General features: G+C 39.6%; 1 protein-coding gene across 1 annotated transcript; it reads left to right on the top strand.

Moving 5' to 3' along the window:
• Positions 1–3,200: 3,200 nt before the first annotated feature.
• irx5b (iroquois homeobox 5b) lies at positions 3,201–6,994 on the top strand. The gene is made up of 3 exons (XM_017485598.3): positions 3,201–3,906; positions 4,688–5,096; positions 5,232–6,994. Exons 1-3 carry the CDS (start codon positions 3,661–3,663, stop codon positions 5,834–5,836), a joined length of 1,260 nt encoding a protein of 419 aa, XP_017341087.1. The 5' UTR covers positions 3,201–3,660; the 3' UTR covers positions 5,837–6,994.
• Positions 6,995–19,561: the final 12,567 nt, after the last annotated feature.

Raw genomic sequence — 19,561 nt, 5'->3', positions numbered from 1 at the left:
ACTAAACCATATCAACTGCTCTTGGGAGTCAGGAAAAACTGGAATGCAATCACATGAGTTCTGTGGCTGGTACAGCTCCCACCAATGAGACGTCACATTAAAATGTCCCACAGTGCTTTGTTCATGTCACAGCTGTTCTCTCCTCCATTTCCACTGATATGTCATCTCTTTCATTAGAAAAGAATGTCTAAAAAAAAAAAAAAAAAAAAATGTTCGTCCATTCAGCCCACTCCAAACATCCATACCCAAGGGGTATTGGTTACACAAGGACTTGTAACAGGAGGAATTGTTTTCCTGGCTGTAATGACTGTAAGTGTAATTCAAGCTCTTGTAATTAATTAGGAATGCTGTCCACATGTGGCCACTGATCATTTATCCCTATTTAGGCTATGGCTAATTGGTATGTGAATAAATGAGAGCGTTTAATCTTTCTGAATATTATTTTCAAAGGAGTTGTTTAAACAAATGTGTACAAAATGTCTATTAAATAAGTAAATGTATAAGTAGTAAAACATCATTATGTTTTAGTTATTAAAGTTTAAAACTGACATCTTGTTTATATGCTGGAAAGAAATCTCATTGTGACCCTTTTCAATAGCTGCTTAGATCAACATTGAATTTTCCCTAAAACACGATTTAGTAACACTATGGTGTATCTGCCATAGCAGATTAAAAAGTGCATATGCATTGCATTTAGTCTAGGATAAACCTTAACCATATAAACCTTAACATTTTCACTCCACAGCTGCTCCAGACACTTTAGTTAATCCATGCTGAATAGTGAGGCCGCTTTTTAGAGTCTGTTTTGCTCTAAGGACATTTGATACCTACAACACTTCAGACTATACTAAGAAGTGTAAAACCAAAAGATCCGACTGAGGTCAAAACAAACCACGGGAAAACTATGCTTTAAGCACAGTTATTCTGTTAGCACTACCTTAAAAAGGACATAGCAGAGAGGGTCTCTGGAAAGGAAATACCAAACAGGATTTAGGAGTGTTGAGTAAATATAAACATACAGGAATTAAACTGGTTAGTGCAAATCTTTGCTAATCTCTAATCTTTGCCTGCAGTTAATTCTTAGTTAAACTAAGGAATCTTTAAAGAACACGGGGGGGGGGGGGGGGGGGGGGGACACAGCACAAACCTGTTACTTTTCATTTAAAAAAAAAACCCTCACTGATCCTCATTAGTTCCATTTCACATTCAAGGTTTAAGCTGGAGTAACAAATATCCCGAAGGTAATTAGTTGTTTATTGACTTATTAGGTCAGAGTAATCTTGTTCAGTATTACTGGTAACTCAAATAACAAGAGATAATGATTTTGTTGGATTTTATACAAATCACAAGAAAAGTTATGACTATAGCTCCTCAATACTAATTCTGATCAGCTACCACTCATCACACAAGCTAATATGCATATGTATGCTAAACACACATATCTATCATTTCACTAACTGTGCATAACTAGAAATATTAAGCAGAGGCTGTAAAAGACAAAAGATAAGGTGTCTAATCACAACTTTACATGAGCAACTTCACTGAAGTTTCTAATGTTGTTATTAAAGACTGCAACATTTCCTCTCAGTACTAGAAGCCATGCATCAGAGCTGCATAGGGATGCTCCGAGAGAAAAGGAAGGCTGTTCATGAGCACTGTGTGTTCACCCATTATTCAAGCTTCATTATATTCAATCAATATTCATTTAGCTACTGGGGTTATTGACTCATTCTCAAATAAAAGTACACTCTACAGCAGCTAAGCACATTATTAATCATTTGTCTTGTCACAGATAGGAGATTTGTGCTCCACGCCATTCCAGAGCAGTAACAGTTTGATGCCACCCTGCGGTTATGACTGTAAATTATGTGTTTTATGAGTCTTCAGAAAAATCTATGCTACCTGCAGTGTGTCACTGATAAATCAATCACGGTTAATGTGTTAGAAAATAAGCTGTCTTTCATCTGTTTGTTTGACAGTTTCTGTCTTGGGTAGGAAGTGGCATAATCACTCTGTGTGCTACTGTACAAACAGTACATGGAAAAGGAAATAAAAACAAATAATTGTGTAATAACATGACTGCACATGCTGTATCAGTAGCTCACGCTCCTATTTCACACAGTACAGTTACCTTCCTCATATTAGTGCAGGCTCTTACTGTTCTGAGGAACTGACAGCTGCAGAAAAAGAGCAAATAGAAGATTCATGGTGAAATGGCATCAAAAATCAGAGCATGTATTATTGACAAACAAATGCGTCTGAAAATCTGATAGTATTCTTTTTCTCTACCTTAAGAATTGATCAAAGATATTATATAAACTGCATGAAATAATTCTTTTATTTTTCCAATTACTTTCTCCCGGTTGACCTCACACTACACTCAGTGCAGGGCTGTTAAGTATGGGCACCTATTAATAGCAGCCACAAATGAGATTAGTGACCGCAGTGTGTATTCACATAGCTTGAGGAGGAACCAAAAACTTGCCTTGACAGATGGTCATTTGTGTGACATCCTGAAAAATAAACTGAAACCTTTCTGTTCACTCAGAAAAGCTTTCATAAATCTGGCCTTTCCAGTAGTGAAAAGACACACACTTAGCCTACACAATACTGGCCCAATAGTTCTAGTATCAAGTCTATGTTGTTGATTTAATCTCATTAGGAAAAAGACGACTTTAAATATAAAGTAAATGTGGAGTGATGTAATGCAGGCCTACCTGTATGGCTGGAGGTTAAATGCTGTGTAATCCACTCTGCCTTCTCCTTATACATTTATACACTCCTTTTCCTGCACTATTTGCTTAGTGTGTTTTAACTCTTCCACTGCCGAATCCGTGTGAAACTCTTATTCAGTCGCTATCGGCTTGGAGGAAGTCATGCTGATCGCATTTTGGCCATAATGTCATTGTTTATCTCGCCAAAGATCTTTAACTCTGCTCAACTCTCTTGCGTCCTCTGCCGCTCCATCACAGCGCCGATACACACACACACACACACACACACACACACACACACACACAAACGAGATATTGTGTTAAATAAGCAGGAATTTAGTTATTTCTTTCAATGTTAACGTTTCATTGGAAAAAATATTCTAAAATATTTTATGATGACTACCTTATGAAAACCCTACTTATGTAGTCAGTTCGTGTATGAGCGCGCGCGCGTGTCTGAGAGAGAGAGAGAGAGAGAGAGAGCGAGAGAGAGAGAAACAGAGAGGCAGTCCGCCAATTATCGCGATGGACGCAGGAAACTCAGCATGAGCTTTTCCTTCTTCCCTTCCAATTCCTGTAGCTGAAGAGCCTGTAGCCTCCGCCACAGGGAACAGCGGAATATGTCTTTTCATTCGTCACGCTAGCGCTATCCGACACATTTATATTTCCATCCGACAATTTGCTCTAAATAAAGAAGGCATTTTTCTTACAGTCGGATAACGGACACCAGAGCAAATGGAGATGATCTGAAGGAAACCCGATGGCCACTGACCAAGACCTCTTCCCATCACTTCCATGTAATACACTATAGGTACTTGTGAATGTTCCACGTGCGCGTCAACAGTCTACACAGCGCGCGACTCCGTGCCAATGTGACCGAGTCCGGCAGTAACTCGTGGGAAGCAGTGCACACATTTCACTGGATCGTTTGGCTGGGATTTTCAGCATGTCATACCCTCAGGGCTACTTGTACCAGGCGTCCACCCCTCTGGCTCTCTATTCGTGTCCTTCATACGGCTCGAGCGCGCTGGCGGCGCCGCGTGCGGATGAGCTGAGCAGAGGGAACTCCAGCTCCGGCTCTGCGTTTGCACCGTACGCGGGATCTACAGCTTTCACCAGCCAAACTCCAGCCTTCAACTCGCTCCAGTACGGCTCAGAGCCCGCATCCGCACCACAGTTCTCCTCATTCGCGGTGAGTCCTTAGACTGCAACGTTTATGATCACTGTAAACTTTTTGACACTGCTGGGAACTCACGGTTTTATAAGCTTGCACACAACTGAACAGACTTTTTTTAGAACATTATACTGCGAGTTGAAACCCAAACTTGTGTGCCCTTCATATAACAGAAATATTAAAGAGAATACGAAAATTTACATCTGGTTGCAAGCTCAATAGTGTAGTTCTCCCAGTTTATAGAGATGACTCTATAGACTCTGTAGAATTGTATTTAGGAAAACAAACATTTCTCCAAACAGGCGAATATTTCATTTATATGCACAAAAGCTAGTATGACAGGCCTGAGCATTATGAATCCCCAACATTTTCGTTGTCATTAATATAAGCCTCTTATTAAATAAAATGTCAGCTCAAGCAGTAAAGCTATAAATAAGCTAAAGTACCTACAAAAGCTGTATTAAAGACAATCGCTTAGGATAATTGCTTTAATGATATTATAGGCTTCAGACTGCATATTCAGTTTCTACAATTATGTCTGATTTAAAAATAATAATAATTTCTAGTTTTGGCCTAGCTTTTGGGAGTTTATTTCAAATGTATACAAAAAAGAAGAAATTAGGTTTGAAAATAAATAAATAAATAAAAAGAAAAGAAAAAAGGTTTGAATGAAAGACAAGGCTGTCCTTTCTGATGGTTAATCAGATCTTTAGGTTATGGAAGGCTATAGTTTTCCTCTGTGTGTGTGTGTGTGTGTGTGTGTGTTACTACAATAATATCTATAATGTCACTGTTCCAGGGTTCCCCGTATGAGCCGTCCCCGGGTCTGGCCGCCTCTCTGGGTTACGCGCACCCGTACGGAGCGCCGCTGGGCGCGTTCCCGCTCGGAGACCCCGCGTACCGGAAGAACGCCACGCGGGACGCCACCGCAACGCTGAAGGCCTGGCTCAGCGAACACAGGAAGAACCCGTACCCCACCAAGGGGGAAAAGATAATGCTGGCCATCATCACCAAAATGACTCTTACCCAAGTGTCCACCTGGTTTGCCAACGCGCGCAGAAGACTGAAGAAGGAGAACAAGATGACGTGGACACCACGGAACAGAAGCGAGGACGAAGATGAAGAAGATAATATCGATTTGGAAAAAAATGATGACGAAGATGAGCCGATTAAGGCAGCCGAAATGGCAGAGTCGACCAAAGAATTAGGTATATCATGACGTTATGTAAAATTAAAAAAAAAAAAAAAAAAAAATTAATAAAATTTAAATTTGCGTACATTATTATTATTCGTAGTAGTAATACAGAGAAGTAATCTTTGACACTGATTTAATTCTCTTTCAGGCCTTCCCGTTAATCCAGGATTAATCACGACCGAGAAGCACACAGAACACACTGATGATGAAGCGGATCGTGTTACTGACACTTCCGCTCTGAGAGAAGGTGAGCCTCGGGCTGGGTGCGACTCTTCATCACCCACGACCTCCTCTCTCCAAAGCGAGAGAGTCGGGCCAGAGACACCCGCAGATCAGGGAGACACTCCGAGCGCAGTGAAGCCTTCCGGAGAGAGCGGCCTTGGCACATCTGTCATTCATTCCACGAACCCGGCTCCCAAACCCAAACTGTGGTCTCTGGCCGAGATCGCCACGTCGGATAAACCGGGTAGTGAGCGGCTCCAAACATGCGGAGCCGCTCAGAGTCCGGTCATCATCAGCACGGGCACGTTCTCGCCCTCCAGGTCGCCCACACGGGGTCCTCTCCTCCCCAGGCACTTCTACTACGCTTCTGCTTTTTATCCCGCTTTCACGAACTACAGCGCGTTCGGGCCGGCGGGCCGCGCCTCCAGCTCCGGATTAAGCGAAGCGGCGCTGCACAGAGCAGCCAGAGGAAACACACCGGCCGACATGTGCAAAGAGCTGGCACAGGGGGAGGCGCACTGCAAGCGTTAAAATCTCCCCCATCGGTTTCATTCCGTTTATTTATCCTCTCTGGGATGAGAAACTGGATTTTCATTAGATAACAGTGATAATGAAGAGAAAACCAGGGGTTGCGCAGACCACTTGTGACTGCACACCTTGTGTAAATGAAGCTTTTTATATTCGAAAGGGAATTTTATGAAATGTAATGTTTAAAGTAAAATATTGCTTCTTTGCTAATCCATCCACGTGAAAGCAGAGCGGCGCAAAAGGCCAAAGTTAATTCACTATTTTACATTTCTGTAGATTACTCATCTTTTGTTTTATTGATTTTTGGATATTCACGTGTTGAATGCCATTCCTGGAATTTAAATTGTAGGATAACAAAATCCCCATCTTTCGATTTTAAGCAAACGTGTACGTTTCCGTTCTGACAGATATTCTAATTTCGTCTAAAGTAGGCTATTTTCTGATCATTAATACAGGCAATCGAGAGGAATGGCCGTTTAATCGAAGTTTTATTCACAATTTTATCATTTGACTATATAACAGATTTTGTGTGCCCAATAAATTGTATATTGTTTGATTTTATTTTCCCTGACAGAGTGTTAACAAATCATAGTGTGGACAGTAATTTTGTTGATTTACCAGAGAAAGGTTAACTGTACATATCCAGAATGCTTTCACTGAGGGTTTTTATTTCTTTTTGCCATCAGTAAGATGTGATTAACACCTGGACTAAGTTACAGTGGAGAAACATGAGTGCTGGTACTTTTTTGGTGTTGGTTATTGAAACTCACATCCTGGATGTTTAGCATGAAATTCTGAACCTCATCTGTCACACAATATCTCTCAGAAATCTCTTTTTATAGTGGAAATCTTTCAGGAAATATACACATTTCAGCACAGTAAGCATTAGTCTATCATTATATTCTTCAAAGACTGTTTATATATTACTGATTTGCTTTTAGGCAAAACGCTGAGTAACTTTAAAACTGTCCGTCTGTTCATAATTTCATGGGTGAAGCAAGAGTTTTAATACATAGAGTGCAAATTTATAATTGAGAGTTTATGGCACATGGTTTAGTGGATGAGATATTAAATTCATGCTCCACAAACCATCTTCTTATAAAATGTGTTTTGCTATATTCCATCAATGTAGCAACAGTAAGGGGCTAAAAATGCCCAAAGACCATTTTAAAAGGGATTAAATGTGTAAATTCAAAATGTAGTAAATTCTACAGAAGAAAGATGGGATTATCTCAGATTCCCTATTACCACTGGCATTGCAGGGTCCAACAGCAACAAACATCAGAGAATCATCTCAGGCCTCTTGGCTTACAGAGGTAATGCCACTTTTCTGCTCACAAAGCCCTGTAAAGAAGCAGCAGCATCTTAGAAAGAGACATAATCCCTTTGGTAAAATCAAAGTTCGAGTCTGGTATATAAACATGGTGAAGAGCTATTTTTCAGTTCTATGCTTATAAAAAAGTGTAATGGAGGAAAGCTGGGCATATACGTTCCTTCTAATATTACATGCCATATTATAACTACCCACTTCTTTTACTATTCCCTGTTTACACTGATACACTAAAGGGTTTTTCTGACAAGGATTTATTTTTCACTCAAGGCTATTTTCAGAGACACGTTACACTCAGCGTATTCAATGCATTTTTAGAAACCTTCCTGCAGATGTCAGGAATGAAAACAGCAGCTCTGGTAATTTCTAACCAAAACAAGTCCCAATGATGAGCCGGCTGATAAATCTATGTCCACTTGTTCAGTTTTCTCCCACTCCATTACCACACACAACCTGTTATTATTCCTTTGACATACATATCAAATTAACACTGTAACCTAGAATAATTGGAGGGAGCATATTTGCCTCATATTATATTAATCATAGACTAATATTTAAATCAAAATTTTCAGTGATGTAGTTAAGCCCATATTACAAGGTCAGATTGTAAAAGAGCTTAAAATGTGTGTCATTAAAGGAACTTAGTTTCTGAAAAATGTCTTATAAAGATGAAGTCATAGGAAAGTAAGATGAAGACGTGATGACAGAGCTGTATGAACAGATAGAGGACAAAGTCTTCAACATGACAGTCAGTGAACTACAGGCAGCATATAATTTATCGCTCTTGTTCATGGTCTACCCTTTAGCACCGGATAGTGAAACCAATCATGAGGCATTAAACAACATTTTACAACAGAGAAAAATATGACATTAATGGAAATGGTTATTCCATACCCTGAAAAGTAAGACCAGCAGAAAAGAAGAGTCAGTGTGAGAAATGCACACTGTTCATCCCTCTCTTCTCTCACCACCTCCTCCTTCTAATCAATACAGCCAGGTCAGAGCACAACATGCACGCTTTGGCTCGTAACTAAAGAGTGTGTAAGGCTTTTAAAAGCATTGATTCTGGACCGATCGATGGCGACTAAGGAGACTTTTCCTGCATAGTGAGAAGGCACTAAGGGCCAGCTGATGGTCAGGACAGCTGAATTGCAAAGGTGTTGTTTATATTAACTTGTGGATTCATCAGTTCGAGGTCAAACTGAAGGAAGATTATCTCTGTGATTACTCAAAACTCTCACTTTATTTCTATTTGTGACAGAGGTTACGGAGGAGAAATTGGATTTTTAACATTATTTTTATCGTATTATTTTAATATTTATCTTCCCCTAAACTAAACTGAAGCTGATTTATTCTTTAACAGATATTACAATTGCACTTAGATTAAGCCCTCCTGTGTATTCTGTCTAATCAGCCTCACTGCATCAAATGTGCAAGTCCTCCAGGCATTAGCAAATAGATTTCATTTAAGGCCCAAAATGTCCAGAGACACTGATGGCTCAATTTTCTCAATAATAAATGGGAGGCGGTCTCTAAAATAATATTGACTTAAATGCCGCAGCACAGCACAGCAGCGCAGACAGGCGTTACGAGATGGAGGTGTTTTAAGCAGGCAGCTGTGCGAGCGCCTCCGGGTTTCTCTCTAATTGAAAGGATCATTAGAAGCAGGAGTTGCCTCGGTGTCCCTCAGCAGCTCCTCTTCAAGCACACAAATATGCCACGCGCCGTAAAGTCACTCCAGCTAAACACAGGACTGCTGTTGTCACATGCTCCATGTGATAAGAATATCTGGTAAAGGAAGGATGGTAGTGCAAAGGATGATTGGCTAATTAAAAGCTACCATCTTGGATTGTCTTTTAGCACAAGGTCTTGTTTAGACTGAAAGGATAGGTAAACCAAGAAAACAGGATATTGGCTCACTTCTACACTAGCTGCATTTTCTCCTGATAAACTGTCACATACAGTGAATGAGTATCAGGGCTTCATACTGATTACCCTATCAAATATTTCTGGAGCAGAACTGAGGCATAATCACTGTGATAAATCTCAGCTGTCATTGTTCTGTTTTCTTTGAAAGCTGAAGTGTCCACTTTATAGACATTAACTGTAATTTCAAAGTTATTATGTTGCTCTAAATCTGCTTGTAAAAATATATGAGAAATTATTTCAGACATTGTATATTTCACGTAATAATAAGGCATCAGCTTTTGTGCACTCATGTCATCTTATTCCTGAGGCACTTGGTTAAGGTCAAGAGAAGAGAATATATTTGGGATATTGGACCAGTTTGAATAGCAGCGCTTGAAGGCTTAATAGCTCTGTATAACACAGCGTGCCTAATCTTTTTTGTACTGTGCCCTCAGAAAACAATTGACAAAGAGTGCCTCTGTATTCACTAGGGCAGCCTTGAGTTATCATATTTAAAATACATTTATTCTAAGTCAATTTCCAAGATTGTTTAGCAGCACCGGAAACAATAACATCATAGAGCACTGCATATTCCTGCCAACACCCTGGGGTGGCACTATATTTCTTTTTGATGTGATTAAAAGACAATGATAAATATGTTTTGTTTTGTACTTGAATAATGTGTAGGATACCAAGACTGGCAAATATCGCTTTTGTGAATGAGCTCCTTCATCTCAAATAGAAAGGCACAAATATAGATAATTGCATTTTTCTACTTTGAGCATTTTTTTAGTGATTTATTGCAGATCTCATATGGAGATGTCCAATTTATTTCTGCGCATAGGCATCCTGTATAGGTGTTTGCTTATTTCTAATAAGAAGACCACCCAGATATTACAGTAATTATTGAACTGCATTTGTAGAATAAATTACTGTCCCACTCTTTTTTTCCAACTGATACAGTAAATACATAAATCATAGGCTGCTCGTTCCTTTCCGCACAAATCCCTTCATACCTCAAGTGTTTGTGTGTACTATGCAGAGGTGACAAGGAGTGTCTGCTTAGCAAACAAACCAGACAAGAAACCACACTGAGTTAATAATCAAAAGCTATTGTAAGCAGTCAGGCTGACGTCGCCACACCAGTGACAGCTTTGCCACTTGCTTTAAATATGCTTACTACATAAAAGAAGAAAAAATGCTGAGAGAAGGCATGTCATTCCTATACCAGTGAACTTGGTTGGAAAGGAGGTATGTGGCATGCACAAAGGCTAACTTTGCCTAAGAAGCTCAAGTGGGACCTACTTCTCCCCAAAAAAAGAAAAGAAAGAAAAAAAAACCCTAACTGAACAATCCAGGGAGTCATGGTTAAGTCACCAAAAAGTGTGTCTGGACACACTTTATTCAATACTCACCGAAGACAATAACAGATTCTGAAATTCAATATGTTATGGGGGCTTCTTTTAAAGTAGCCCACTGAGGCACTTTTAGAAACACACAACCTAGCCGGTCTGTCATGTTACTTTGTCTGCATGACTTACAGTTTTAAAAATGAATCAATATATATATATATTTTTTTTTTACATCATCACAGCAGATATAAAAATAACCCCACATGAAAATGTTCGTCCTGCTATCATAAGTCAGTTTGTGGTACCAGACACATGTCTATGTCTGTGTAGCTCCTGCTGAGGAAAGCCTGAGCTTCAACAGCTGTTCGGATCAGTGCTCAGGCACCCAAACCTCTCACCTCACTCCCTCTCTGGCTCCCCATCAGCCCTTTAATCTGCCTAAATTGCACTACCTACACCCCTGCGGCCTGTTGCTCCTCCTCCAGTAACTAACACACACACACACACACACACACACACACACACACAAAGACAGAATACAATAAACCTTTTAAATCTGCCATCACTTAGGTTGTTAAACAAACACACAAACACTTGCTCCAGCTACACAATTATACAGACAAACACACCACCCCAGGCCCCCTGCTCTGCCACCCCATGCCTCCATCCAGTATTTCCTAGTGGCATATGTGTTCCTTCCGCCATTTCTGTGCCAATCCAACATATGCGTATGCATGCTTGCACACACACTTGTAAGTAGTCCACAGGGTAGTTAGGTAATAAATTATGTTCAAAATATTATGTATATTATCTTATCCAAACCTAATCATCACAATAGCGCTGTTTTTCCATGCAAAAATGTAAAGCACATAAATCACTAAACATGTATATCCAATGGCAAGTTGTTTTTGTTCACACCCACATCAATCTTTCAATTAAATATTCACTCAATCACCTAAAGGTACTTAGTAGGGGAGGAGGCAGATGCTGGTATTTGAACAATGAAGCTACATGAAAAAACTGTTTTCATGCACAAACAACACAGATAATAACTCATTCATTCATCTGCTTTATCCTGGTCAGGGTCGTGGTCGATCCGGAGCCTATCCTGTGAACACTGGGCATGAGGCAGGAATACACCCAGGATGGAGCACCAGTCCTTCGCAGGGCACCACACACACACACACACACACACACACACACACACACACACACACACACACACACACACACACACACACACACAGGTACAATTTAGAGTAACCAGTCCACCTATTGGAATGTTTTTGGGAGGAAACTCACATGCACACAAGCAGAACATGCACAGCTCCACAGAGACAGTAACCCGAGCTCAGGATCAAAAGTGGGATTAATAATAAGCTGAAGTTAATGATAAAATATAATATTGATGCTGTGCTATTGTTGATGTGTCTTCCTATTTCTCGGATGTTAGTACTGATATCTGGCTGTAGCTTCTTCAGCTGGACAGCCCACAGCCTTTTACTCTTTCATTCCTCCCAGCTGTCAAGTTTCAAACATTCAAAGTGACAGACAGAGTGTGTGGGTGTTACCCTGTAACAGCTCCCTTGGCTCCTCATATTTACATCTAAAAAGTGAATCCTTAATGAGAAATATCAAAGAAGTGTGGATCAAAAAGATTTTAATAATGTACTATCAGCGCTGGAATAGAAGTCCTCATGTCATTGAGCTCATGAATTCCGGATGAAGAGGGGCAGACATCTATCAGCACATATTCACTGCAACAGTGTAAAACTCCTGATTTCCTTTGATATAAGCAGGAAGTACTTTAAGAAATCAAGCTTTTTAGGTGTACTAATAGAGTCAGTGACACTCACTTGTGGTGCCTTTGAAGAACTTTTGTGAAATATACATGGGTCACAGTTTATTATTTTTAAAAAACTTCATTGAGTCTTTTCAGTCAGAGGCAATATATTGAGCTTTATGGTGATATGTCCAAGCACCTGGAAGACTAAACAGTGGGTTGCATCTTATAGCTAGTTTGTCTTTAGGGACATTCAGCTGTCCATCTCTACTGAACATGGCACAGTGGGGCTCAGAGCCATGGGCAGCATCAGAGTACCTTGCTGTGATGTGGCCACTTGTGTCTAATTCTCCCTGCTAGCACTGGCATCACTGTAAATCTCAGATTTATCACCAGAGTAAATACTGTTGCATATTTAGTATGACTCAGAATGATAGATAAAGGGCAGTAAAGAGTCAGGCAGAAAAAGCTGCTCTAAAATTCAGAAGTGTGAAGGAAACATACAGTGATTTCTCATAAACATGGAAGAACTAAGAAATGCTTAATGGATGCAAAATTATTGTAAGATTATTTGGCAGTAGTAAATATGAGAAAATAAAAGCTATTTAAAAATTAGCTATGTCTGAAATTGCTCCCCTTCCAACCCGTTCACTGTTTACTATAAAACAGTGTACTGGGGCAGCAGCAACTGAGACACCAGACTGACCCTGAATACTCCAGAATCCATCATTGTGTCCTTCCGTTACATAAACTAGTCCAACGTTATAAATTACCAGGCAACTTGAAACCACACAAATTCAGAAGTTATTTTCTACTGATAATTACCGGTTGGATTCAGTGGTCATAAAACAATGTTGTCGGACTCCATAAGACATCTGAAGTTGTGCTGTTGTATCTGGCACAAAGATGTTGTAGCAGATCCTTTAAGTCCTTTGAGGCCTCCATGAATCGGACTTGTTTGTCTAGCACATCCCACAGATGGTCAATTGGATTGAGATCTGGGGAATTTGGAGGCTGAGTCAACACCTTGAACTCTTTGTCATGTTCCTCAAACCACTCCTGAACAATTTTCGCAGTCTGGAAGGGTGCATTATCCTGCTGAAAGAGGCCACTGCCATTATGGAATACCGTTGCCATGGAGGGGTGTACTTGGTCTGCAACAATGGTTATATGTAGGTGGTACATGTCAAAGTAACATCCACATGAATGCCAGAACCCAAGGTTCCCAGTAGAACCTTGCTCAGAGCATCACAATGCCTCCGCCAGCTTGCCTCAAAGTGCATCCTGGTGCCATCTCTTCCTCAGGTAAGCGACATACATGCACCTGGCAAGCCACATGATGTAAAAGAAAACGTGATTCATCAGACCAGGCCACCTTCTTCCATTGCTCCATGGTCCAGTTCTGATGCTCACGTGCCCATTATAGGCATTTTCGGTGGTGGACAGGGGTCAGTATTGGCACTCAGACCGGTCTGTGGCTACGTAGTTCCATATGCAACAAGCTATAATGCACTGTGTGTTTTGACACCTTTCTAACATAGCCAGAATTAACACTTTCAAGAATTTGTGCTACAGGAGCTCCTCTTTGGGATTGGACCAGAAGGGCTACCCTTCCACCCCATGTGCATCAATGAATCTTGGGCACCCATGACCCTGTCACCGGTTCACCAGTTGTCCTTCCTTGGAACAATTTTGGTAAGTACTAACCGCTGCATCCCGAGAACACCCCACAAGACCTTAAGTTTAGGAGATACTCTGACCCAGTTGTCCAGCCATCACAATTTGGCCCCTGTCAAAGTCACTCAGGTCCTTACGCTTGCCCATTTTTCCTGCTTCCAACTCCTCAACTTCAAGAACCTACTGTTCACTTGCTGCCTATATATCCCACCCTTTGACAGGTGCTACTGTAACGAGATAATCAATGTTATTCACTTCACCTGTCAGTGGTTTTAAAATTATGGCTGACCAGTGTAAGTAAAATGTACATTTTTCATAGAATATAATGGAAGACTCATGGAAAATAATGTTTCAAGCATGATATGTTAAATGGATTTGCACATTAATGGAAAAAAATACTAGTAATATTTTGAAGTAACGATTAAATTTCAAGGTAAAGCATAGTTATAGCAGACTGGGACAGACAAAAAAAAACTTTTCTAATTTCTTTAGAGAGCTATATTAATGAATTAAGTTTTTTTTTTTTTTTTTTAACTGAAACATGCATTTAGGTTATTGTGATGGACACATTACCTGAATTAAATGTGTCTTTACATGCATTTACTTTACTTGCATACTTGTAAATATAATATCAGTGGGACACAGTACACCAGTACACCAAATGTCGAATAACGCTCATATACAAAGTTGGCCACTACAGCATACATCTTGAAAAGAATGTTTTGAGCAAAAAGAAATCACTGTGCATTGTAGTACTTAGTGTGAAAGTATAGTGTGCATCAGTTGTACACTGGATTTACTGCATTATGGATATAATAAATTACCCAATGAATATAATTTGTCCACTGAGAATTCACAACACTTTAAAAGGGCAACCCAAATAATGCACTACATGGTAAATAGGGAATGAATTCAGAAAGATGAAAACATCACTTCATGTTACCATGTTGATTATTCTGAAGACTCATGCTGGTCCCTCTTATTACTATGAGGATCATCTCCACCTGTTACTCCAGCCCATCTGTACAGTATATGTACTAAAGTGAATATGATGATATTACATTCTACAATAGAATGAAAATATGTGCTGCATTGAAAACCAACCAAATAGGTCATCTAGAAAGAGATGACAAACAACATCGTCCCTCAATTAGTATTGTCTGTCTAAAGGTTCAGAGGCAAATACACCAGAGCAAGCACGCCCAGACTGGGCACAGGTGTTACTTAGCATGGGGTCTGTCATGCACATCAAAAGGACACCCCTGACACTCCACATAACTTACAGATCCTTATGCTGCCACCAGAATGAGAGAACAAAAGAATTGGCTTGAAAGAGAAAATCAATAAGCATATGGCAATTAATAAAACATTTTCTACCTGAATCAACTACAAAGGCTTTTCTTTTGTTCTTTGACTTTTCCAGAAGGAAAGATCTGTAGAATAAGAGACAGGACTAGAAGGATCACTGAGTGTTGGTTAAAAATGCCACTTTCCTGTTCGATCAAATTTTTTATCAAAAGAAATATCTGCCATGACAATTGAGCAGGTTTTGGATACTATCAAGTACAATTAACAACTGGGGAAAAAATGAACAGTTTGAAGGGGTTAAGAGCAATGATGAACCTGTAACAAAAAAAAAAAGATTAGTGACAAACATTTGACCCAAACTTGCAGCAAATGTTTCATAAAGTGTCTATTCAGCAGTGGCTTTCATCAACACACACATACACACATCCATGCCTCTGTCTTGTCCAGCATGAGTCTCGGCTGCAGGAAAAAGCTTAGGATAAAGCTAATCATGCATATAATTGAGTTTAGACTCTTGTGTCTATGGGGGCCTGACCCATGGTTTTCGGGATGACTGGGCCATCACCTGTGTGATTAATGCATGTAAATGAACAAAGGCCATAATTATTGGGGATGTTCAATCTCTCCATCCAGATCAGTCTGGACTCTTCATGGACTGTCTCCATTCACTGAAAACATCAGACCAAAGACCATACTGAAGAGAATGCCTAAAAGAGTTTTCATGTAAAATTACCAAGAAACACACTCAGCGGAAAAGAATCACCTGAACAGGAACCAGAGTATAGCACAAAACTATAGGTGTGCAAGCAACAGCTGGAGGACGTCAAGGCCAAAAAGCTCTCAATGGGAGGGAAAACAATGCGGCATGTTTGGGTTTTGGACAAGGGCACACTGTCACAGCTTTCATATTTGAGCAGAGGCTTCACAAGCATTTTAATTATGAATCACAAGCTTGGGCCGTACAGGAGCTTGACAGCAGCGGAGCAGACTGAGTACCTCCTGCATAATTTAGCACTTAAAGAATGCGTTGCCATTGACTATGCTGAACTAAAGTGCACAACATCAGAAGGGCTATAGGATTACTACATTGTTCTAGAGTCGGTGTGACATTATTATATTTCCTTTGTATTCCTCAACGGGATAATGATATCTAACATGTACAGCAGGTGTTTCCAAACTGTTCTAACAGAGGCCTTTTTAAGTGTCCACACGCACAAATACACACACACATACACACACAAACACACACATATACACACACATATACACATTTGACATGGACTGGACACACAATTAAACAACCACTGCAGCACATATCAAAATAAGTGATGAAGATCATGCTAATAGTTTGAAATTCATGCTGAAATACATTTGTTCTTGTATTTATCTATTTATTATGACTTTTCTAACACTGAGGAAATGTGTGTTAGAAAAACACTGCCTCCCTAAGATTCTCAATAGAGCGTTGAATACAAGCAAGGGATGATGTAGGGGACTATGCTTAAACCAAAACCACTATTTGGGCTCATATTTAAGTATGTTAAATGGTTATATCTTTTTGGAGAATCAGTGATAAAATAGCAGCCAAAAACTTCCATCAAGATTGGTTACAACAATGATAAATCTCAGACTTTTATAGTATTTTAGAGCATGGAGTTCTTCACAGAGCCAGGGACCCCTTTAACTGTAAAATAAATTCCATGGCCTCATACCATACAGATTTACTTTCTAAACATCATTTAAATGTGTACAATAATATTTTGCCAATTTATTACTGCCATAGAGCCTTCTATTCACTCTACTTTTTTTTTTTTTTTACCAAGAAATGTGCATGTAAGTTACCATTAAGATTTTACACTAGAAAGTAATTATGGGCCAATTATAATTAAACACATTATAAGATAACAGCATTTATAGGCCTATTTGTTTTTAAGTTTTTAAGGTTTGGATTAAACCCATAAAATTACAAACAAAATTTTAAATTGTAAACTATGGACTCTTATTATGTTTTATGGACCCTACTTTGAGGACCACTGAGACAGAGTATAAAAACTATTGTTTGTAAACTATTAAAAATACATTTTAAGAGTGATTTTCCATTAAACCAGCTGGACACTTGTCTTTATTTTCAGACCACTACCACTCAACTGAGATGCAAGCAAAGATAACAGACAGCATCTACTACTATGACAGGGGTGCTGAAGGATCTTTATGTACCTCACATGTTTGAAGGCGACAGATATTGTCATGTACATAGCTTCATAGCTTGGACAGCTACAATGGTGGTTTGTAATACCCTTGCACAATGTAAAGACAATCACAGCAATCTCATTAATTAATACTACCCACAATGCTGGTTTATTATACTTAGTTTATTGGCTAAAACCTCAACCAAGATAAAAATGATCATTACCTCCTCCGAGGGCAAGGAGAGAGCTAATTGTACATGATAATATAAATTGAATTTGAGCAATGGCCCACCCAACAGCTTTGCAGCCCACTAAGTTGGAACTCACTGATATAGATTGACACTAGTGAAACAGGTGCTGATTTGGCTCTCTATTGAAATTTTTTGCATACATAAATAAAACACGTATCTAATCAACCCGAGCTTTGGTTTGAACATATGGCATACACAAAATATCCAGTAAAAAAAAGCCCACGTGACTGATTGTCACACCATGAACAAACCAAAACCGAATCCTCGATTATACTGAACAAGCTCTGAAATCTTTCATCGCCTCATAATTGCCAGCAGCATAGCCGCATCCGTTATGAGATGTAAATCCTGCCACCCTCTTGTCATGGAGGGAGCTAAAGGAGCAGCACAATCTGTTTGTTGTCCTGTTCCCGTCTGGCGAGCTTTGACATTTCCCCCTTCTGCTTTTGTCCCCTGCTCTCTCTGAGGGCCCAGCTCCCCTGGCCCTGCTCGAGGCCTGCATTAAGTATGCATTTCTCCCAGCACTCCCAGCTAATCTCATCAGAGTGCAGGATGCTGGAAATGTATGTAAATCTACATCTGTTGTGTCCTCAGCAGGCAGAAGCGGCTGGAGCACCCACTGAGTACAATCTCCCAACTCACTCCCAGCAAGCAAGCCGAGCACATGACCCCGCTCGGTGTGTAAACATGCAGCCATTCAACCACACACACACATACACACATACACACCCCTCTGGTGTCTCTGGTGCCCCTTTCCCCAATTAATTAGTCAACATCTTCCGTAGCCCAGTGGAGTCCTCTGACACAAATCAGACATTGCAGAGCAGTTGGTTAGCTGCATATCTTACATGCACAAGTAAGCCAGGATCTTCAAGCATGTACAGTTTTCCAACATCATACACTTTGCTGATAGTCCAGAAAAGAAAATTGAAACTTTTACTGACATTTCAGAATGAGGCTCAAAGAGTGCTCCAATGTTAGTTCTCCATTCAGAATTATAGCATGCAAGGAGTACAGTAATCACCAAAATAACCAAACGCACAACTCAAATTAAACCATTTTATGTCTTGGGGAAGAGAGTTGAGGCTACTTCTTAATCAACTTCATTCTACCGTTGAACATGAAATAATGATTTTCTGCCTGATCTGTGTTGCGTTCGATGGAGATTAGCTCCAGTACTGGCATTAGAGTTCATTACCAGCTTGAGTACAGAATTATTACAGCTTGTAATTGGATGAGGTTTGAATATGGGTTTCAAATAATATTGTGATTGGACAGTGAGTTCACTTGTCGGTATATGAGATCGAGAAAGATGATAAGAGGAGGAGGATTTCATTAACATTTGACCTACAGAGAATGAAATTGCTGAAACCTCGGTTGCTGTGTTTGAGGGAAGAAGACAATTTAGATAACAGTTGAAATCACAGACAGTTCACCACTCAGGAAAAGTTACTTAGAAGTATTATATTTCATTTGCTGAAGTTCAAATTCCTGCATCAGTCCTCAAATTATAGCTTTAGTACATTTTATCAAATCTGTCTTATATTGACCCTGAATCAGGCAGAAATGGTTTAAATCAAATAAAGCCAATCTCGCTGGTGGTATCAAATAACAAGATTATATATTTATGTTGAGATACACCATTTTCAGTAATTACAATATTCAGGACTAGCAAGAAAAGCCTCTAACGTTGGCAAACTTGCAGAATCTCAGATTTTCCGTAAAAAAAACAACACATACACATTTGCATAAAAAACCCACATAGACATGCAAGCATCTCAGACCTCATAATTACATAATGCATTTAAGTTAATTTAACTTTCTTGGTTAGCTTTTTTTTTTTAATCTCATGGTGTGATTCAGTGTTTCCAATAAAAGCAAATATTTCTTTGTTTAGATTTATTGGATCCAACTGAAAAATGTAATGATG

This window comes from Ictalurus punctatus, chromosome 14 (genome assembly GCF_001660625.3).
Source record: "Ictalurus punctatus breed USDA103 chromosome 14, Coco_2.0, whole genome shotgun sequence".
Taxonomy (NCBI): domain Eukaryota; kingdom Metazoa; phylum Chordata; class Actinopteri; order Siluriformes; family Ictaluridae; genus Ictalurus; species Ictalurus punctatus.
This window is presented reverse-complemented; position numbering and strand designations above follow the sequence as displayed.